Raw genomic sequence first — 20960 nt, 5'->3', positions numbered from 1 at the left:
ATAACTGGTCATTTCCAAATTACATATTCAAGCTGAAAAAGCTTACTCCAGGAACATTATGTCAACTATGAGAGGGTCCTTTACTAAAAAAATGTCTGCAGCAAAAATTCTTCTAAATGAAAGACACAAAATTATATCTACAGAATAAGTGTCCTAATTCTCAGCATCTAACACACAATTTTATAATTGTTTCTCAGAAAGTTCACTCTTGTTCAATATACAAGCATTGTTTTTATTCTTAATAACAAAGTCTTCTATGCCAACAGCCTTAAAATGAGCCATTGCTTAATCCAAAGAGTTACTTGTTTTTTCTTCTGAACTACTTCTACAAAATTTTAAGCAGCTACTTTAAATACAGAAGATAGCTTTCCGTACCATCCTACATTTTTAATTAGGATTTTAAAAAAATTATAATAACCAAATCTTTTCAGTATTTGTGCTACTTATAAGATATCAAACACATTTAACTAAATCATCTCTACATGGCCTTGGAGGTATTTTTGCAATCAAGCTTTCATTTATAATTTTGCTTATTGATGTTATTTTGTCATGGTTTTTCTTTAAGAATACTTTTAAATTAAAACTGAATCTGCTATATTTGCACTAACACATAGCTATATGATAGAGGACAATCCTCACTCAATTAGCTCACGTTCACATTAGTTATTAGTAGACAGAAGTTTCAAAATGAAGAAAGAAGTCCTGAATTTGGAGAGGGAAGAAAACAGGAGATGGGGGAATGAAGCATTAATTTCTTAGAGCTTCTAAAACTTCTAAAAAATGTCAATACTATCAGGCTGACTTTATATGGGGCAAAACCAGTGAAGATTTCCCACTCTGCACAGAACTTCAATAAGCCACTTGTGAGTTATCTTAGTACAGTGTTCACTGGTGCTTCCAACAGGTGTAAGAACATGCTGGTATATGGCATTCTATAAAGTATGAGGACTATTTTCATGGTTTCAACATGGTTTCAACTAGACAGTTATGAAACCAGTGTGAAAAAAACTACATTTACTCTATAATCAGTTCTCTGAGTCACAGAAAGAAGGGGAAAAAACTATAAGGAAAAAAAAAATAGCTGCTCACCATCAGCATCATTCCAAAAGAGAAAAAAAAATAGAAACCCAGTTGCTCCTTGTCAGTTTTTCTCTGTCTAGTTTGCTGTAAGCTACATACAGATACATGTTCAATATTATAGCTTCAATAATTACCAGTAAAACCAATGGAAGAAGAAACAGGAGCCACAAAACTGACAATCTGAATAAAGAGCTCCTGAGAACACTGCTGTAAGCTATTTGCATTTCTCACCTACATGAAGAATTCAACACAAGCCTTTTGGGAATATTCTGTCTATCCCTTGAGTGATGAAGTAGGAACAGGATTTTCAATTGCTAGTTAAAAATTTTACTTTCACAGTTTTCTATTTTGAATGTAAGGCCAAGTAAGTCTATAATAATTTAGTATGTTGCCTTCTAACTTGCTACCATTTTTTCCTCATTACAAATTATGTTAAATATTTACATATATATATATATATATAAAATTTTCTTCACAAAAGACATCTTTTCAAGCATTCTAAATTTCTACTGACATTTAGAGAAAAAATCATCATTTCCATCATTTTTTAAAATGTACAGGAAGAAATTTACTACCTTCAGATGGCAGTTTTACAGTGTCATAAATCCTCTTGCCATCAGGTGGGGAATGTAATTTTGAAAAGGGTGAAGTCAGCTAAGAGAGGCCACTTTCATGTGTAAGCTCTCTCATCAGTGTAATCTCAATATTTTTATTTTCTAGTCCAAGCATTGCCTGTCTCTGCCCAGAAAGTTCCTCTATATTCATATAATTTAGTCTATAGAGAGGCAAAACTAATCCACATTCAGTGACAGGCCACTAATAGCTGTAGGATACAGCTGACTATATAATGCCTGCCTTATGTTTTTCTTAATGTCTTTCAAAAAAACCTAAACACTAGTTTGATGTGGAAGAACGCTCTTCACTGCAACTAGTAATAAATTTGTGTGAAGTGTCTCAATCTAAAACATCAATAATCACTGAAAAATGTTCAAAACCAAGATCCTAGCAATAAACCACTGTAAATCTCAGCTACACTGCTGTTGATCAACAGTTTAGGGAACTCACTAACTCACTGCTTTCTTTCAGCACAAATTCAGTACCTCTCTGTCTGAAGCAGAACCACGTTATATAATTTACTTTTTGGGTTTTTCATCTCACACTTTTGAAAATAAAGATATGGACATCCAGTTAACCTTCAACAACTGATTTGTATTTCTTTGCATCTACAAACCTTCAAGTTTTGATGTGTGCTAACTTTATATACTATTGCTTAGAGATGTCAAATATATTAACTTTGAAAAATAATTTGTGACCTTGCAGTATAATAAGACATTGTTACAGAACACATGAAAAACTGCCATCAACTCACTTCTAGTTCACCCAGATCACATATTAATATAAATCAAATGACATTTTTTAAAAAGTTCATTCCATTGTTCTTTACTCCTATTGCTTTGTTAAACAAAAACCTTCTTCATACCTAAGTCATTAAATATCCAAGGCAGAATCATGTTCAGAGCACCAGATCCTCTTACAAATTCTTAAGTGCAAACAGTCACTCATACCTACTTTTTTCCGCATCAAAAACTTAAAGCGCACATGAAACTGTGAAGACCAGGACAGCCCCACATGTGGTAAGTTGTTTAGGCTGTATATTTGAAAAATACTGACAGTCAAATGGTGTCTTGCTCCTGCTGTTCCCACTCACTCTTTTCCACCACTGTTGCTCTCCTGTTCCAGCACAAGTACTTCTACAGCTGTATTATACATCAGACCCAAAGATGTCAGACCCATTATACAAAGACCCAAACTATTTTTTAGCCAGCTCAGTTCTTTAATCTAGTTTATCATTACATTTACGCAAATGCTTGTGTTTGCACAGGAGTATGGCTGTTGCAGTTTGGTTTTTTTTTTCACAATTGGATTTTTTCCCTTTAATCATTTCATTGACACAGTTTATATCACAGAAAATGTATAAAAAACTTCTGCATATCTCTTACTAGTTCTTCTTTCTGAGAATAAAGGCTATATAAAAACCTGGTGAAAAGAGCAGAAGAATCTTATTGTGAGGACTCCTGTTTTCATACTCAGAAGTAGAAGACCAGCAAGTTACATTCAACTACTACATGTTCTCCATCTTTGAACTCCTCACTTTTTTATCATGTGCAGACCATTATACTTCCACTGCTTTTACACCTGTGAACCTTTAGTGCTAGAGAAAACAAGTGCTAATTTCAGCACTTTCTGAATTTCATAGAGCAATGCACTTCATTGCACAAGTGTCTTCTTTAAAAGTATCTTTAAAGCTGAAGGATATATTTCATGGATGTTCATTAAGACATCAAAGTTTCCCAAGAAATCCATATCTAAATGTTCTCATGATTGAATACATGGAAAACATCATCTTCCAAAAATTCCTAGATATGTCCGTACTTGCTGGGACACCACCAGGCAATTTCAAAGTCTCCGGCGTAAGTATCAATGGCTGCAGTAGAACAAAAGTAATTGCCAAGAATTCTTGTAATGTAAAATGTCATATGTACTTGAAAGCACGGAAGACATCAATATGACAACTTCCTTTGAATGTAGTTATACCAGAAACAGTGTTGCTAACTGGATAAAACAATCCATGCTTAATTTGACATTGTTGAACAATGAATTAAACAAACAAACAAACAAAAAAAGTATGACAGTATCTGCTAAATGCTATCTAAACTGAATTAAATTCTCTACAAGTATGAACATTCATTGATTTCTCATAACTGTGTGTGTGTGTCTGCATGTTTATGTATGTCTCAATATATATGTGCATACCTATATATCACAGAAAAACAGAATCACAGAATATGCTGAGTTGGAAGGGACCTACAAGGGTCATCAAGTCCAGATCCTGGCCCTGCACAGGACCATTCCCAATAGTCACACCACGTGCCCAAGAGTATCATCCAAATGCTTCTTGAACTCTGTCAGGCTTGGTGCTGTGATCATTTTCCTGGGGAGCCTGTTACAGTGCCCAACCACCCTCTGGGGGAAGAACCTTTTCCTAATATCCAACCTAAACCTCTCTTGACATAACTTCAGGCCATTCTTTTGGGTTCTGTCACTGGTAACCACAGAAAAGAGATCAGTGTCTACCCCTCCTCTTTCACCCACGAGGAAGTTGTAGACTACAATGAGGTCTCCCCTCAGTCTCCTCTTCTCCAGGCTGAACAGATCAAGTGACCTCAGTTGCTCCTCATACAGCTTCCCCTCAAGGCCCTTCACCATCTTCACTGTCCTCCTTTGGACATTCTCTAATAGCTTAGTATCTTTCTTATATTGTGGTGTCCAAAACTGCACACAATATTCAAGGTGAGGCTGCACCAGCACAGAGCAGAGCAGGACAATCCCCTCCCTCAACCGGCTGGCGATGCTTTGTCTGATGCCCCCCAGGACACAGTTGGCCCTCCTGGCTGTCAGGGCACTGCTGACTCATATTCAACTTGCCGTTGACCAGGACCCCCAGGTCCCTTTCCTTGGCACTGCTTTCCAGCATCTCATTCCCCAGTCTGTACAAACATCCAGGGTTGCCCCATCCCATGTGCAGAATCCGGCACTTTCCCTTGTTGAACTTCATATGGTTGGTGATTGCCCAGTCCTCTAATTTGTCAGTGTCTCTCTGCAGGGCCTCCCTGCCTTCAAGGGAGTCAACAGCTCCTCCCAGTTTTGTGTCATCTGCAAACTTGCTTAGTATCCTTTCCAGTCCTGCATCCATTTATGAAGATGTTGAAGAGCACAGGGCCCAAGACAGAGCCCTGTGGAACCCCACTAGTGACAGTTCACCAGTCTGATGCTACCCCTTTCACTATCACCCTCTGTGCTCGACCCGTGAGCCAACTGCTCACCCAACAGGTGATGTGGTTATCCAGTTGTGCTGGACATTTTGCCCAGAAGGATCCTGTGAGAGACAGTATCGAAAGCTTTACTGAAATCCAAAAAGATTACATCAACTGGCTTCCCTTGATCAGCTAGCTGGGTTACCTTGTCATAAAAGGAAATTGGGTTTGATAAGCAGGACTTTCCTCTCCTGAAGTCGTGCCGGCTGTGACCAATGACTGTGTTATGTGTGCATATGTATATCCGTACTCCTACTCAAAGATATATTTTGGGTGTCTAGAATTTTCCAGCCAGAATGTTTCATTGCAAAACAAAGCAATTTGGGAGCACTCAGTGTACAGTACTATTGAGTTACATTGTCTACAAAAACTGGGAGAACTCTCAGCATAATGCAAGATTCCAGGTATCAACATTTAAGTATCCTTTATGTTGACCACAAGTACTGGAGTTTCATGGCCTTTTAAGTGAATTTACCCCCCAGTTGAATAGGTTCTATAAACTTTTTAAAAAGTTACACATCTATTTGCAATGTTTTTTCCCATCATCACGATAGAGCATCTAGGTATATCGGGAAAATATCTCATAAAGATACAAATCTCATAAAGATACAATATATCGTAAAGATACAATTCATTTGGAATCTGGCCTTCTCGTCTACCTGCTGTATCTGTCAATCTGCAGAAAAGACTTGCTGGGAGTCAATGTTTAAAATTGCTACGTGTTTCTCGGTCTTCACTTTTTTAATAATTTTTTTTCAAGGACAATTTAAAAAGCCTTGTAGGCTCTATTAGAAAATGTGATCTGAAGATCAAGCTGCTTCTTTCTTCATTGTCTTACTATTACTGAAGAATGTAATGAAGTATCACCTTTCACACTGTAATAAAAATACAGTTATCTAACTAAACTCTGCGCCCAGCTGTTTCAACTTTTTTATGCTTCTGAATTTCCAAGATTATCATATGCATCTGTGAGTAAGCTATAAGGACAAATCAAAGTATCATTAATACATAATTTAGTGTTCCAGTATTACATACAGATCCTCTGGGAGGCTTAAAACAGAAAAACACAATACAGTTCTAATTTACACCATTATTCCTTTGTGGATCAAAGTCTGAAACAACAAAAGGAAGTATAAGCCAGATTCCGAAACTTACAAAATAAAATTTCCTTTCAGTGTGATTTGTTATTTATATTATTAAAACCAAGCATCACTGTACAGTCCATACATCTGTTGTTCTTATTTATACAAAAATATCTAGCAAATTGTCAAGCTGTCAGTTTAAAAAGAAACGCTGTAGACAAATTGTATCTGTAAGTTGTGGCAAAGTGTTATCCATATACATAAAAAACCTGAAACACTCATATTCTAAAAAGGTACTGCTAACATACATCTGACAGGTACTTCTAAGACTTAATATCCAAATTTCATGTAAAATGCTTAAGGAACTGCCTTAAGTCTGTAACTGTATAAACTGCTCAAGAAAATATTTTTTTCCTTTTATCTGTGGAACAGAAATCTGAACATTTAAAAAATGGCAAAGGATTTTTCTAAATGAGATATATGCCTTTTGGAATGAACTTCAGTCAGTGCCTTTGTCCAGCTAACCAAGCTTATAAACAAATGGCATAAGTCTTTATATTTTAAAGGGAGATATGGAAAAGTAGGCATCTGCAAAAAGATCTACAAACAGTAGCAAATCCAATTCTACAACAACTCTAAAATAAACCTCAATCTTTAATAACTGATTTCATATAAGGTGTCAATTTCACCTAACTTTAAACTCCTCTAAGTTAGATTTATGCTCAGATCCCTGTGTAGCAAATGAAGAGAGATAGGCACATCAGGTGGTTAATTCATCTCATCCTAAAATAACTGTTTAAGATAGATGGGATGAAATTCATTATTGAAGTGCCTATTTTTTCCATTACTTTCAGTAATCATCTACCTGCTTGACTGGAATAAGATGCTCAGCTTTTAAATTGCTACATATAAGCAAGATGAATCCCAGCCACACAGAGACTTGTTTCTAACAGTAACTTGTGTTTCACAGTAAGGTATGAATTAGATGACTTTGCAAGTATTTGGATTTGCTGGGACCTAATATACAAAATAATTAACTAATAACAATTTTTCTGTCTAGCAATCACATTCAGTATAGATTAAATGGAAAAAAAAGGAAAAAAGAACCCACCAAAAAAACCAGAAAGAAAGCAGACAGCAGAAAGATGAAGATTTTACCTGAATAAAACAGTAACTTCATTCTCTTCTTTTACATAGAATTTAAAATTCCCAAATCTAAATAAAGGCCCCAAAACTATTATGGAAGTTAATAGATGACATATGCACACAGGCTCATAACATAATAATCTAGGTATAATTTATTTTTTTTTATATTAAAATGTATTATTTGATAGACCACTTACAAACATCAGCTGAAAAAGTAAGGCTACATGGAAAACTGAGCAAAGACTAAAGAGAAGGTAGGATAAGGTTTGAGATAGAGGTTTGAAATCTGGCTACCATGAAAAAGCAAGTAACTGAACAAAGGTCACACCAGAAACTAAAGCCCAAAACACAAATAAACAGAGCAAACAGCTTTAACTAACCATCAAAGACAGCAAACAGTCTATTAAGGAAGCATCAAAGACAGCAAAATGACATATAATGGCACTAGAATTTGAAACAGTACATCATATACTGAGCAACAAAGTAAGGCAGAACAAGAAATAGTAAGATTTAGAAACAGTAAGGTTTTGCCAAGGTACCAATAGAGCTGACATCTAAGACAGAAGAGAATGGGAAAAGCAGAAATAAACCCACTGAAAGTATTTTAAGTCCTGTAGTTCAGATGTCATAGGAGCATAGTTTATCTAAATGTAGCTCAATTAACGGTACTTAAAAGAAAAAGGAAAGAACAATTCTAGCAAGCAAATACCAGTAACATTGGACTAAAAGACATTTACAAGCTCATAAATTAGTTTGATGAAATGACTAATCTTATTCTAATAAAAAGTGTTCATCCATTATTATTATCTCTTCCATAGAGATAATAAAATAATAATTGTTATACATTAAAATAATTGCTGTACAATTTATACAAGTTCTATAGAAATAACTATTTCCAAGAAGAACACTGCTGGTTTACAATGTGTTACAGCACTAGAATAGCAGGTTTTTTTCAACATAGCAGTTTAAATTCATTGTGGAGTCTATAAAATTATTACATACTACACCCTAGCCCCCAACATTAAAATAACTCTTTAGAAGCCAGATCAGCACCATTCACTTGTTAGAAAACAAGTACAGAAAATTGTTTTCACACTCTCTTTGAAGTAAAAAACCTATGCTATGACTTTAAGCTACTTATAAGCCTTTTTGTTATCCTTAACAGAAGTGGCAAGATTGAGTTCAAATTGTGTCTTCATCTCTCTAATTTTCTTTCTACAAGAGCTAATTACATTCCTAAACTCTTCCTGAGTAGTCATCCCTTTTTTCCATAATTGGTAGGCTCTCTTTTTTACCCTAATTTCCTTCAAAATCTCCCTGTTCAGCCAGGCTGACCATCTTCCCCACCAGCTTGCCTTTTGGCACACTGGGACAGCCTGCTCCTGTGCATTCAAGACTGTCTCCTCGAAGCATGTCCATCCCTCCTGGACGCCTTTGCTTTCAAGGGTTGTTTCCCAGGGTACATTCAGAACTAGTCTTCTGAATAGGCTGAAATCTGCCCCTGGAAGTCCAGTGTAGAGGTTTTACTGATGGCCCTTCTTGCATCCCTGGGTATTGAAAACTATTATTTCATGGTCAGTGTGCCCCAGATGGCCTCCGACCACTGCATCTCCCACCAGCCCCTCTCTGTTTGTGAACAGCAGGTCTAGCGGGGCCCCATCTCTGGTAGGCTCATTTACCAGCTGGAGCAGGAAATTATCCTCTATATGCTCTAGGAATCTCCTAGACTGCCTCTTCTCTGCTGTGTGGAGTTCCCAGCAGACATCTGGCAGGTTAAAGTCACTCACGAGAACAAGGGCTGGCAATTTTGAGACACCTGTCAGCTGCTTGTAGAATAATTCATCGTCTTCATCATCCTGGTTGGGTGGTCTGTAACAGACTCCCAACAGGATGTCAGCCTTGTTGGCCTTCCCCCTGATTCTGATCCACAGGCACTCAATCTTATTGTTACTGCCTTCAAGTTCTACAGAGTCAAGAGACTCTCTAACATATAGAGCCACCCCTCCACCTCTCCTACCTTGCCTGTCCCTTCTGAAGAGCTTGTAGCCACCCATGGCAGCACTCCAGCCATACGAGTCATCCCACCATGTTTTTGTGACGGCGACGACATCATACAAATCATATCACAATACTGATTTATGCAGTGTTCTCATAAGATATGGCTATAAACAGAAGCAGTGACCAGTACTAGAAAAGAAATCTGGTTAACATAACACAGTATGCAGACTGACTGTGTAGTCTGTAAACAAAAAGTAATAACAAGGAATATTTTATCCTCCACACCAGAGAAGATGTAAGTAAAATAGTACCTCTAATTACCACTAAAATGAGAGTTTCCTCAAAACACCACAGCAAGAAAACTCCTCAACTTTAGCACAAAAAGCCAAATCTTACTTAACATGGTTCTGTGCAACAGTTTTCTAACAGTTGAGAACAATTTTGTTTCAGAAAGATCAAGTTAGTTCGTCAACTAAAGTGGAATCTTCTTGCCCACTTCTTCATGACTTCTGAGGGGTCTTCTCACAGTTTCTCAACAGCTTTTCAAGATCAGTAAAGTTCTCAAGGAATTATGATGGGATTCTCTATTCCATCCCAATCTCAAAATTTATTTCATTTCCAAGAGTTTATCTAAATTTTTTCTATACATATCCAATTATATATATGTATATCTTGATCTGTTTCTATATGTCCCTTTCGTAAGTTACAATCCTTTTTGTGAAACAAAGAAATGGAAGTTATAAGTGAAAGGAAACATCATTCTCTATAACCATGGACAATTGCTGTGTCTCTTCTGGGAAGGCCTTCGAGACAGCACGATAATAAAGACTCTGCCACCGTTAACTTGGAGCAGATTGTTTCTGGTGACTTATGAGCTGGGAAAAGACTTCGGGATTCATTACAAATTCCCTAGAGCAGTTTTTTCCACAATTTTTAATGTATTAAGTGTAAACACATCAATTTAATACATCTGGGGTTCTAAACACACACATTGCTGGATTCTTTAATTCAGGAATATAACCAATTAAAAGGAATTTAATTAGTATGATAGTAGAATACAATCAGTATGAAGTAAAATTAAAAACCATCACAATTACAAAGCATAATTATATGAGGTCCTCTCTCTAAACATAAAACACTGTCTGCTGTTACTTTATGATGACACAGGGTTTAAAACATTGCATTAGCAAATTGATTCAGTCAAGCCCAAATACAATTATGTTTGGTACATATAGTGATATGTTTTTATCTGAAACACTCTGCATAATGCTGCATAGCCAAATTTAAATAATAAGCATCAGACACTACTTTTATTATTCATTGTTTTGTTTCTGTACTATATTGTCTGCTCCAAAATGGTGGGTTGTAACTCAAAATACCCAGAACTATTATCCTGTCAATTCAGAAGAAAGCAATTTCTGCCATTCTAAAATGAAAATGCTGTCTCATATCTCTTTGTCTCCCTCCCTTCCTTTTTTTTTTTTTGGAAAAACTAATATTGGTAAATATGCAGTCCCAATGTTTTGACTTTTATAGCCTTTCACATCTACTTAAATCATATCAAAAAAAACCCACAAAAAAAATCTAGTCCAAGCACAGATTAAGTCTATAGGCTCTGACTTCTGTTCAAGACTTGTGTTAAAATACTCAATCAGTTCACTTCTTTCCTTGTGAACAGGTTTCTATTTCATAAAGCCCACTGTCATACACAGTACTAACCAAGCACCTTGAAGGTGGCATTCAGTGCATTCAGCTGTTTGCAAAGCCTTTTGAACATTCTTAAATTATTATGACATTGGAAAGATTTTAATATTTTAGCCTGTCATTTTAAATATTACTCAAGCATATATTTTAAATACAAAGACATCTGTACTTTACCCTTGTTCTTTTTTCTGACTGCAGACAGACAAGGATCACTGCTTCTATGATTTTGCTTGTGTAGTAGAACTGACAACTAACGTCCCAAAAGACCACTTGAGAGACTGCAACATGTAAGTGACATTTTATCCTCAATCCTGCATCCAAATAACTGGACGAAGAGTTAGAAAGAGAATTGCCAAAGTCATAGCTCTTATGTGAACTTCCATGTACAAAGACAGGGTATGAGAATAATAAATATAGTATAAGCAAAAATTATATATAAAAAGAGAGTATTTAAATCTACAGATTAGTACTTTCAAAGAAAAAATTTCCTACAAAATATTAAAAGACCAAAAGACATCAGTGAACAGAAACACAGGCATCTAACAGGGGATAAAAGGAATTGAATCTAAATAGGATAAGAAAATTACAACTCAGTGACCCTGAGGGTCACTGGGGCATGGTTTTGACACCTTTGACACATCTACTTTTAAACTGTTGTTTAGAAGAGCACAGTAACTTCTCATCAACAGCTTCTCTGCCCAGTTATAACTGAACAAAACCAATTATTTCAGAGAAGCTGAAAAAGATGGCACATAACTAGTTGCACCAAACTCTTATTACTCTTTAACTACCCAAACTATCACTCACAGATTGAGTGTCACTCAGAGACTGTGCTATGCTTCAGGAGTATTTGGAGAACCAATTGAGGCAGCCTTGCCTTTGCTCACTATGAAGAATTCCAAGGATTAGTCTTCAAGGTATGGGACTTGAATATTTAACATATTACAAGGTCTCACCCTTGAAGCCATTTTAGGATTTAGTGATTTCTGGGGAATAAGCGTCAATCATTATCATACTGGCACTAGGAATTCAAAAGCCACAAATTCAAAAGTGGCATCATGAACTATGTTCAACTGCCAAGCGCCTAGGTTCTTGACTTCCTCTTAACTCAGAGCAATCAGTAGCTCTCCTGGTAGCTTGGAACCTTTACTTACTACAGCACAGGCGAAGCATTCTCACAGGTGTAAGGCCATCACATGTGGTGATGGTAATTGATACCATTTGCATGTATCTTTTTATACTTTACACCCACATTTCTTTATTATATGGATATTCCATATATATATATATATATATATATATATATGTGAATTAGTTACTACACAATCACAGTTAGTTCATTTTTGCAACAACTTAACCCCCAGTAACTACCCTGTGCAAGAATAGACAATAAAATCGGTACGCAACCAATTATGCAGAGTAGCTGTGGGTGGGTACCTTGCACCTTGTTCCTTATTCCATTGTAACTTGCCTATCTGCTCCAAAAGAGTAACCGTGAAGACAGAAGTCACTGGACTGAATGTTGTATGCAGGAGTACTTACCATGAGTATAGAATGGTTCCTACTACTGATGCAAGTTTGCAGTTTTCTTGCTTCTGCTTTGCAAGCCCAAAGTCAGCTATGATAAAGAAAAAAAAGATTCACATCTCAATAGTCACCCTCTCTGCGTGAAATCAGTGCTCATTCACAACAGCTGAACAGTTAGGAAAGGGTTGAAAGGAGGTTTGGGATTTTTTTTTTTTTATCTTTTACATTTCACAGAACTGGACCATATTATCTTTCTGTCTCCACATTCATCAGCAACTTACGTTTGAATCAGGCCTAACCGCTTTAAAAATATTTAAACACACCTCTAATGGTTTCAATGCAAACTATACGACCAGTTTCAGGTTTCTATTAATATATTTCAGTAAACTGTATGACAATAGTGAGTATCTAATAAACAGTGATCTAATGACCAAATTAATGCTAATTATTTCACTTTCCTTGAAATTATAACAGCAGAAGGGCAGACTTTCTCAGAAATTTAATTTCAAATGAGTACAGGAGGATCTAATAACTTGATAGTTCATGTTCAAAGACTGCATTTGGTATTGAAATAATGCTGAATCTTAGCCTTACCTTGTGACAAAAGCTGTAGATTTAGATGATCATGCAGTTATGTTGATATAAGTGCCTTTTGTGTAATTATTAGGTAGTCTTTCACAAAATGTCACACAAAGTCTTTAGAGATGATATTTTTAATCAAAGTTCCATGCAAGCAGTTCAAGTTTTATTTTTTCAATTCAGTACTTTACTGCTGTCTCAACAGTGCAGCTAAGATACATCATAGTAATTCATTAAGTCCAAGCACAAAGATCAAAAGAAAGCTATTGTACTTGTTAAACCCTGTTAATAAATTTTGTATGCTAATACTACTTCAGAAGTGGGAAGATTTGTGTGTAAATAACATAGTTTAAAACATTTTAAGACTCCTGTTCTACTTAGGCAGAGCCCATACCATGCCTATTCCAATTGCTTTGAGTGACATAATTCACAAAAAATTTATTTCAGAATGTTACCACTCATCAAAAGCTGCAGATCAGAAGAAATACAGGTAAGAAAAATTAATTTCTGTTGGTTCTTGCTCAGTTCAAGCCTTCAGGATCTGAAAAAGAGTAGATCTCTAATTCAGAAAGGGCCTTTGATAAGAAACCCAAATCTAGATACCCAAGACACAGATCATTTTTCTTTAAACAAAATGTCCAAAGGACTAGCTCTGCAGTGTTTGGGAAATATAAGAAGAAAGAATACTAAATTAACAGGATCCCTGAGAAGCCTCCTTTTGCCTCTGAGTTAAGGCAGTGCTAAGGCAGTTCACTCCAGGGAATATTAATCCCAAAAGGACCAGAGGTTTTTGCAATGTTGATACTTCCTTGAATTAATTAGGGTGAATCATTCTTAATTCCCTCCTTTGGAATCCTTCAAATAATATTCTATGAAGAAAGAGTATTAAGACATTACAACAATCAATAAATGTAGTTCCTGGTGCTTGAAAGACTTAGTAAAGGAAAGATGAAAGCTGGATATTTCAGTTCTGGAAGTAGTCTATTTTAAATCAACATTAGCTATTATCTGGGGGGGGGGGGGGAAGAAAGCAAGAAAATCAGCCAGATAGAGTAAATATAGTCTCTTCTTTTTAGGCTCAAGTCCTCAGAAATGGAAAGAAAAAAACCTTTAATTGGCAACTGCTTTTTCCAAATTCTGCTAAATTGTCTTGACACCAGCAAGAAGCTCCTATATACAACTGGTGCTGCCAGAGCTAAGGAATGTAAAGCACAGGACAATCAGCTTTACATTAAGCATAAATATTTTTTCGTAGCTTTTCAAAGCCTGTAATACAGAATTGAATGAAAAAGAACTGGCAAATGTTGAACAGCATTGAACTAGTGAAATTGCTTCTTTTAATTTGTGTAAGCATCTATCTGCAGCTTATAATTTGGTCTACAAGTTTTAATACTCCATGATTATTTGGTATTTGATGCCAAAAGTTGCTACAATAACTAACAAACAAATGAAATACCTTCTGAGAATTGTGAGAGGCCTGCCTTGCATATCATTAAATGAAGATATGATCATACAGGAAAATGACCCCTGTTAACTGGTGAGCATTGTTTCAGCTATGAACTGCAGCTTGATTAATGAGGACCCACTGCAATAATTCATATTTATCAATGTCCTGAAACAGGAATTGTGAGAGAAAGATAACTCAATATTTGCTCAACTTCTTATGAACTTTACCAACATGTCACCCTTTAGCACAGAGAGGCACTTGCATAAATCCTTGATCTGATCTAATGAATCTTATGATCTTATTGGTCACTTCTGAAATTCAAAATTCTGCTTATTAAAGAAAGCATTCTCCTGAACTATCTCAATTTGTCCACAGTTACTTCAACTAATGGTACACCAAGCATTAAGACATAGCTCTTAAGTATGGGAAGCTAGACCTAACCTTCCAGAGGTTAGACTTAATTTACACATACTTGTGAGGATATAGATGCATTTGATCACAAATCTCAGAAATTTCAAAAAAAAATAAAAACCTTACAGCTTCCAAATATTTTCCTACAGTTTCTGTTCTCACACAAAAAAAAGCAACCTACCAATTAACAGAAGTGTTGTGAGTACTTGCTGGAACTGTATGAATGCTGACATATGATAAATACCAGTAGAATAAAAGTGACCAGAGAAAAATGGAAAAGAAGAGCCCTTAGAGAATCATACTCAGAAAGTAAGTGAAAGCTTTGTAAACCACTAAATTAGATGAACCAAAACAAAGTCTGGAAAGAACAAAGACAAAGAGATAGAATAAAACAGGAAGAAAGGAGAGGGTAAGCAAGCCATCCAGCCACTGCCAACATCAGGATGCAGAAATGTATGCTGCATCAGTCCATCCAAAGGGGAAATTATAAGCTGATCTAAGTGATTCAAAGAAAGATGATCTGGTAGCCCTCTGATATAAAAAGGAACTATTCCTGCATCTCTCTTGCACAATCTCTGGAAACCAGATCACATGACTCTTGTGTCTTGATATGTTTAGCTCACCCTTTTTCTAGGCTATCTCCATGCTACTTTAATCTAGTCCCAAATCCAATATTGTAGTCCTAAAATCATTGACTTGTCTGACACTTGTTGCTCTCTGTAGTTTTGCAATGCAGGAATAAAACCGGCATTACTGAGGCAAATTCATTCTCCCCCCAAAGTAACAAACTCCCTCATTTTGACTTTTAGTTTGTCCTACTTCCCAGAAAATTAAAAATTACTTCTTTTGTACTAAAAACAAAACAAACAATGGTTATTCTATAGTACATCTGAAATTAAAAAAAAAAAAACTAGTGAATGACACATTTTCCTGAGGAAGCAGTCTTGGAGCTCTAATGGTACCAATGGAATGATCTATCTGCCCCCCCAAAAAAATTGTCTGTTGCTGCAAAATAATGATTGCTTTTATCTGCACATTTCATTTTGGAAAAATTATACATTTTCCGGTTTTAAATACTATTTTAATATTTTTCAAGTTCATGTGAATTACATGCATAACACCACTACAACTGTTTGTACCATCCTAACACTAGAGTTTGTAAATTGAGAGTAATGGTAGGTAAAACAACCTAGCCAACAAGTTTTCTAAAACAAGATTTCCATGGCAATAGTTTTTGGTGCTTTGTCTACTGTGCAACCTCAACTGATGCAATTTCTCTAATGGTTCGAAGCTTGGCATCCTTAAAAATAAAGTATTATTTTTAGTCTATTCAAAGACAACAAAAAACTAACAAACTTTCACCATTAGATGGATTTTTATACACTATGGCTAGATATGCAATTTCACTGGCAATTCATTATCAATAGACACGTCTCTCCACAGTATTATCAAATTTACTATATTTTGAACTCTGATTGTGAACATTAAGCCTTGAGAGTTTTTCGACTGTGTATCAGGAATCTAGTAAATTAAAGGTTAATTTTCTTTTAATTCATTAAAAAATAGTCAAACAACTACGCAAGACAGTCTTCAGATAGGAAGAAAAATTAACACAGTATGATAGTCATAATCCTTTAGAATCTGAAACACCCCTCTTCACTTGTTTTCATTTGTTTATATTGTGTTTAGAGTAGCAAAGTGATAACAAAGTAAGATAGCTTCAAAAAAGATTAACACTCTGTGGAAGAGCGCATGAAGGGAAGATAGAACTATGGAACAATAAGTAGGCTGACTTGACTAGTATCTTAACCTCCTACAGAATGATGTCTTCAGCTTTCATAATAGGCGAATTACAAAAACTTTCTAAATCTTAGCAGTCTCTTCAAATGAGCGCTTTAGATACATGCAACGCTTTTTTCTCTTTTTATTGACAAATAAATATCTGTTTTTTCATTTGCTATTTCATTTCCCAACGATTTCAACTAGTAGATTTATCTTCTACAGTAAAGACGAGAGGAAAATTATCTAGATATTACATCTTAACAACACTTATTTCATATTGGCACATTTGTTGCCTTAATTTATATTTGAACCCTATTTGAAAACGGCATTAATTCCTCCTAAAATCAAATATGCACAGAAAAACCAAAAGCACAGCAAAAAAGGAGGATGAATGGAATATCAAATTCATCACATATGTGAACTTCAGACCTGCTCATGTCAGATTTTCATTGTGTACCCACTGAACAGTTTCTTTCTCTAAGCTGAAGGGCTCAGGATGAGGCAAAATCCCTTTGCTTCTCTTCAGCAAGAAAGTTTGTCAGCAACTTATTGAGTTACATTAATTCAGAGTATAAAATTAGAAGTTTAATTTTATTTTCCCTAAAAGCATATGTCAAAATCAAGATAATTTGCAATTTAATCAACAGTAGTACATACTTACTCTACTCTTTCCCATCAACAGAATGGGGACAGAATTAATTTCTCCTCATTCCCAAATAAACCTACTAGCTATCCTATCATTCTCCTTTCTGTATGCTGTTATCAAATATCTCTAGCTTAGTTGGTTAGAGCATGTTGCTAATAACAACAAGGTCTGTGAGTTCAATCCCCGTAGAGTCCACTCGAGAGTTGGACTCTATGATCCTTGTGGGTCCCTTCCAACTCAGAGTAGTCTGTGAATGCTTTGTAAGCAGTCTACTGTCAGTTTTGTGAAGCTTGTAACTTCTGCACTAGAACCTAAGCATTTATCCACATCTAGAACTATGATTTGTAAAGATACAATCATGCCATTAATCCACCAAGAGTTTCCAGAATGTTTCATTTACAGTGTCAACATAAACAAGTGGAGGATTCCACTCAGCCTATTCTGAAAATAGCTTTGAAAATAAAGCATTTCCTTGAGCCTTAGTATGAAGGGTAGCAATTCTGACAATGACTATTAGTTAAATGAGCCATATAACCTGCTAAAAAACTAGCACTGATTCAAGTGACTTTGAAAAGTAGTGACCAACACACAACAGACACTGGTTATATCCACTTTATCTCATGGCCACTGCTTCTCTGGGCATGGCATAGAATCCAGACCCAACAGGTCTTCTAAAGCACTAAATAAGCAAGTATTCTGAATTTCAAAATTAACAGGTAGCCTACTGTAGTGGGTTTCTGTGGGGTTTGGTAGCAGCGGGGGGGCTACAGGGCTGGTTTCTGCTCGAAGCTTCTAGAAGCTTCCCCTGTCCCGTGGAGCCAATGCCAGCTGGCTCCAGGACGGACTTCCTGCCGCTGGCCAAGGCCGAGCCAATTAGAAGGAATAGTAACACCTCTGTGATAACATATTTAAGAACAGAAGATTGTTGGGCAGAAGAAATTCCAGCCGGGGAAGAGCAGAGTGAGAACATGGGAATAACAACGTAGACACTAATGTCAGTGCAGAAGGAGGTGGAGGAGTGCTCCAGGTGCCAGAGCTGTGGCCCCCATAGCCCGTGATGAAGACCACGGTGGAGCAGCTGTGCCCCTGCAGCCCATGGAGGACCATCGGGGTGCACAGACCCACCTGCAGCCCATGGAGAAGCCCATGCTGGAGCAGGTGGATGCATGAAGGAGGCTGTGACCCCATGGGAGGCCCAGGATGGAGCAGGGTTGTGCCAGAGACCTGCAGCCCATGAAGAGGGAAGCCCACGCTGCAGCAGGTTTTTCCCAGGTAGGACTTGTGGCCCCTGTGGGGGACCCACATCGGTACAGCTCATTCATGAGAGACTGCACCCCATGGAGGAGTGACCCACAGGCCAGCAGTTTGGGAAGAACTGCTGCCTGAGGGATGGACTCATGCCAGAGAGGTCCATCAAGGGCTGTCTCCCATGGGAGGGACCCCACGGGAGCAGGGGAAGGACTCCTCTCTCTGAGCAGCAGCAGAAACAACAACTGACTGTAACCCCCATTCCCCGTCCCCCTGCAGCGCTGGGGGGAGGAGGGAGAACATGGAAGAAAGGAGGGGTGGGGGGGAAGGTGTTTTTAAGACTGTTTTATTTCTCACTCTTTGGCTCTTATCCTGTTAGTAATAAATATAAGTACCATCCCCACTTGAAGTCTTGTTTTGCCTGTGAAGGTAATCAGTCACTGACCTCTCCCAGCTCTTATCTCTACTCATGAATTCTTAACTGTTTTGGTTTTTTTTTTCCTCTCTCTTCTATCCAGTTGCAGAGGGAGAGTGAGAGAGCAGCTGTAGTGGGTACCCGGTATCTCGCCAGGGTCAACCCACTACACCTTCTTCCAGCATCCAGAAAATATTTGAACTTTCCAAGTCTCATTCAATTCACTGTTCTGACACTGCATGGCTGCCTGCTATGATTAGAAATATATCAGACAGATGGGTTGTCTCAAAACAACTATTCTGCTGCTATATAATCCTAGGTTTCTGATTCATATAGATCCTTTCTGCTGCTATTTTATAATGTGCACTAAACATTAAACAGAACATGCTGCCCAAAAGAGAGTACGGGATCCTTCATAATTCTCCTTGATATCAGCTCCGAAAGGTGTCAAAGTGATTCCACACAGCCCTCTGACCATCAAGGTCTAAACCTTGGTGCAACTAAATGACACTGAGGAAAAGTGATGATCTACAGAGTCTTCTACTTTGTCCTACAAACAGATGCAGCTATGAAGCTCTAGACAGAAACACACTGTAACAGAAACAAAATACAGCTGCAGTAAAATATAGCTGCAATAAAAGCAGATACTCATTTTCAATTCAGAGCTGTAACTTCTCAATGTCTTCTACAAAAAAGCTGGTCAGATTAAACTGAAAGCCACAGATAGTACCAGTTCAATGAATCTCTAAAACCCTATACAAAACAACTTTCATCCAGGCTTTGCCTAAGATTCTACTTTTTTGTGTGTCAGAAACAATAAATTAGACATTCAATCTGACCAGAGATGTACAGTTTCAGTAACACTTTTCTATCAATTTAGAAAGAGATATTTTGTGAAACTGCAGGTGAGCATAATCTGGTATTTATATTTTCAAGCATTTGTAGCTGAATCGATTAAGATTAAATGCTGTACTAACATAAAAGATAGTAATTATGGACACCTTCCTATCAAATTTATGTCAGAAATTAAACAGAAAATTAGTAGAGTGGGCAGTTCCAGAGACTACATAACAGCAACACGCTTAAAGTTCTCTACAGTCAGAGACAGCCTGGCTAGGATCAGACTGTAAATGTCTGTTTGCATATGCAAACTTAAAAGAGCCTGAAAAATATTGGATAATTCAGATTTAATTGATATGTGTAAATGATGTCCTGGGAAATACAAAGCAATTTATATAATCTTCACATCAAAATGAAGCACCTCCTGGGCTTAGCATTTTTATTTGTACCTTGCATAAGTTCCAAACCAAAACAATAAAGAAAGACCTGAATAAGAATAGTATCTAACCACACACATTATTTAAGAAAAAGAAAACACAGTGTGACTACAAATATTCAAAAATTCTTCATATTATTATCATAAAAGGGTTTGGTTTGGAATGGACCTTAGGGTCATCTAGTTCCAACTCCCCTGACAAAGGCAGAGACACCTTTCACTAGACCAGGTTGCTCAAAGCTGCATCCAACCTGGTCTTGAACACTTCCAGGGATGAGGCATCCACAACTTATTTGGGCAATCTGTTCCAGTGCCTCACCACCCCCACAGTAAGGAATTTTTTTCTCATATCTAATCTAAGCCTACTCTCAGTTTAAAGCCATCACCCCTTGTCCTATCACTACATGCCCTTTAAAAAGTCCCTCTCCAGCTCTCTTGTAGCCGGTTTTAGGTACAGGAAGGTACTCTAAGGTCTCCCCAGAGTCTCTTCTTCTCTGGGCTGAATAATCTCAACTTTCTCAGCCTTTCCTCACAGGAGAGGTGTTCCACCCCTCTAATACTCTTTGTGGTCCTCGTCTGGACTTACTCCAACAGGTCCATGTCCTTGTGCTGAGGACCCCAGAGCTGGACATAGTACTTAGGTGGGGTCCCACAAGAGCATGAGGTATTAGCTCAGGCAACCTTTTTCAGTAAGATCTATAGACATGATATTCAGAGACCATCACTAGAAAAGGTCCCTCAACT

General features: G+C 37.1%; 1 protein-coding gene across 1 annotated transcript in view; it reads right to left on the bottom strand.

Annotated features, from left to right (window-relative positions):
• The window catches only part of NEK10 (NIMA related kinase 10), an 89242-nt gene that overhangs the window by 40203 nt on the left and 28079 nt on the right, over positions 1-20960 (bottom strand). Inside the window, 1 exon segment of the mRNA XM_064643897.1 lies at positions 12429-12503. Coding sequence (XP_064499967.1) covers positions 12429-12503 — 75 coding nt within the window.

This window comes from Pseudopipra pipra, chromosome 1 (assembly GCF_036250125.1).
Source record: "Pseudopipra pipra isolate bDixPip1 chromosome 1, bDixPip1.hap1, whole genome shotgun sequence".
Lineage (NCBI taxonomy): Eukaryota > Metazoa > Chordata > Aves > Passeriformes > Pipridae > Pseudopipra > Pseudopipra pipra.
This window is presented reverse-complemented; position numbering and strand designations above follow the sequence as displayed.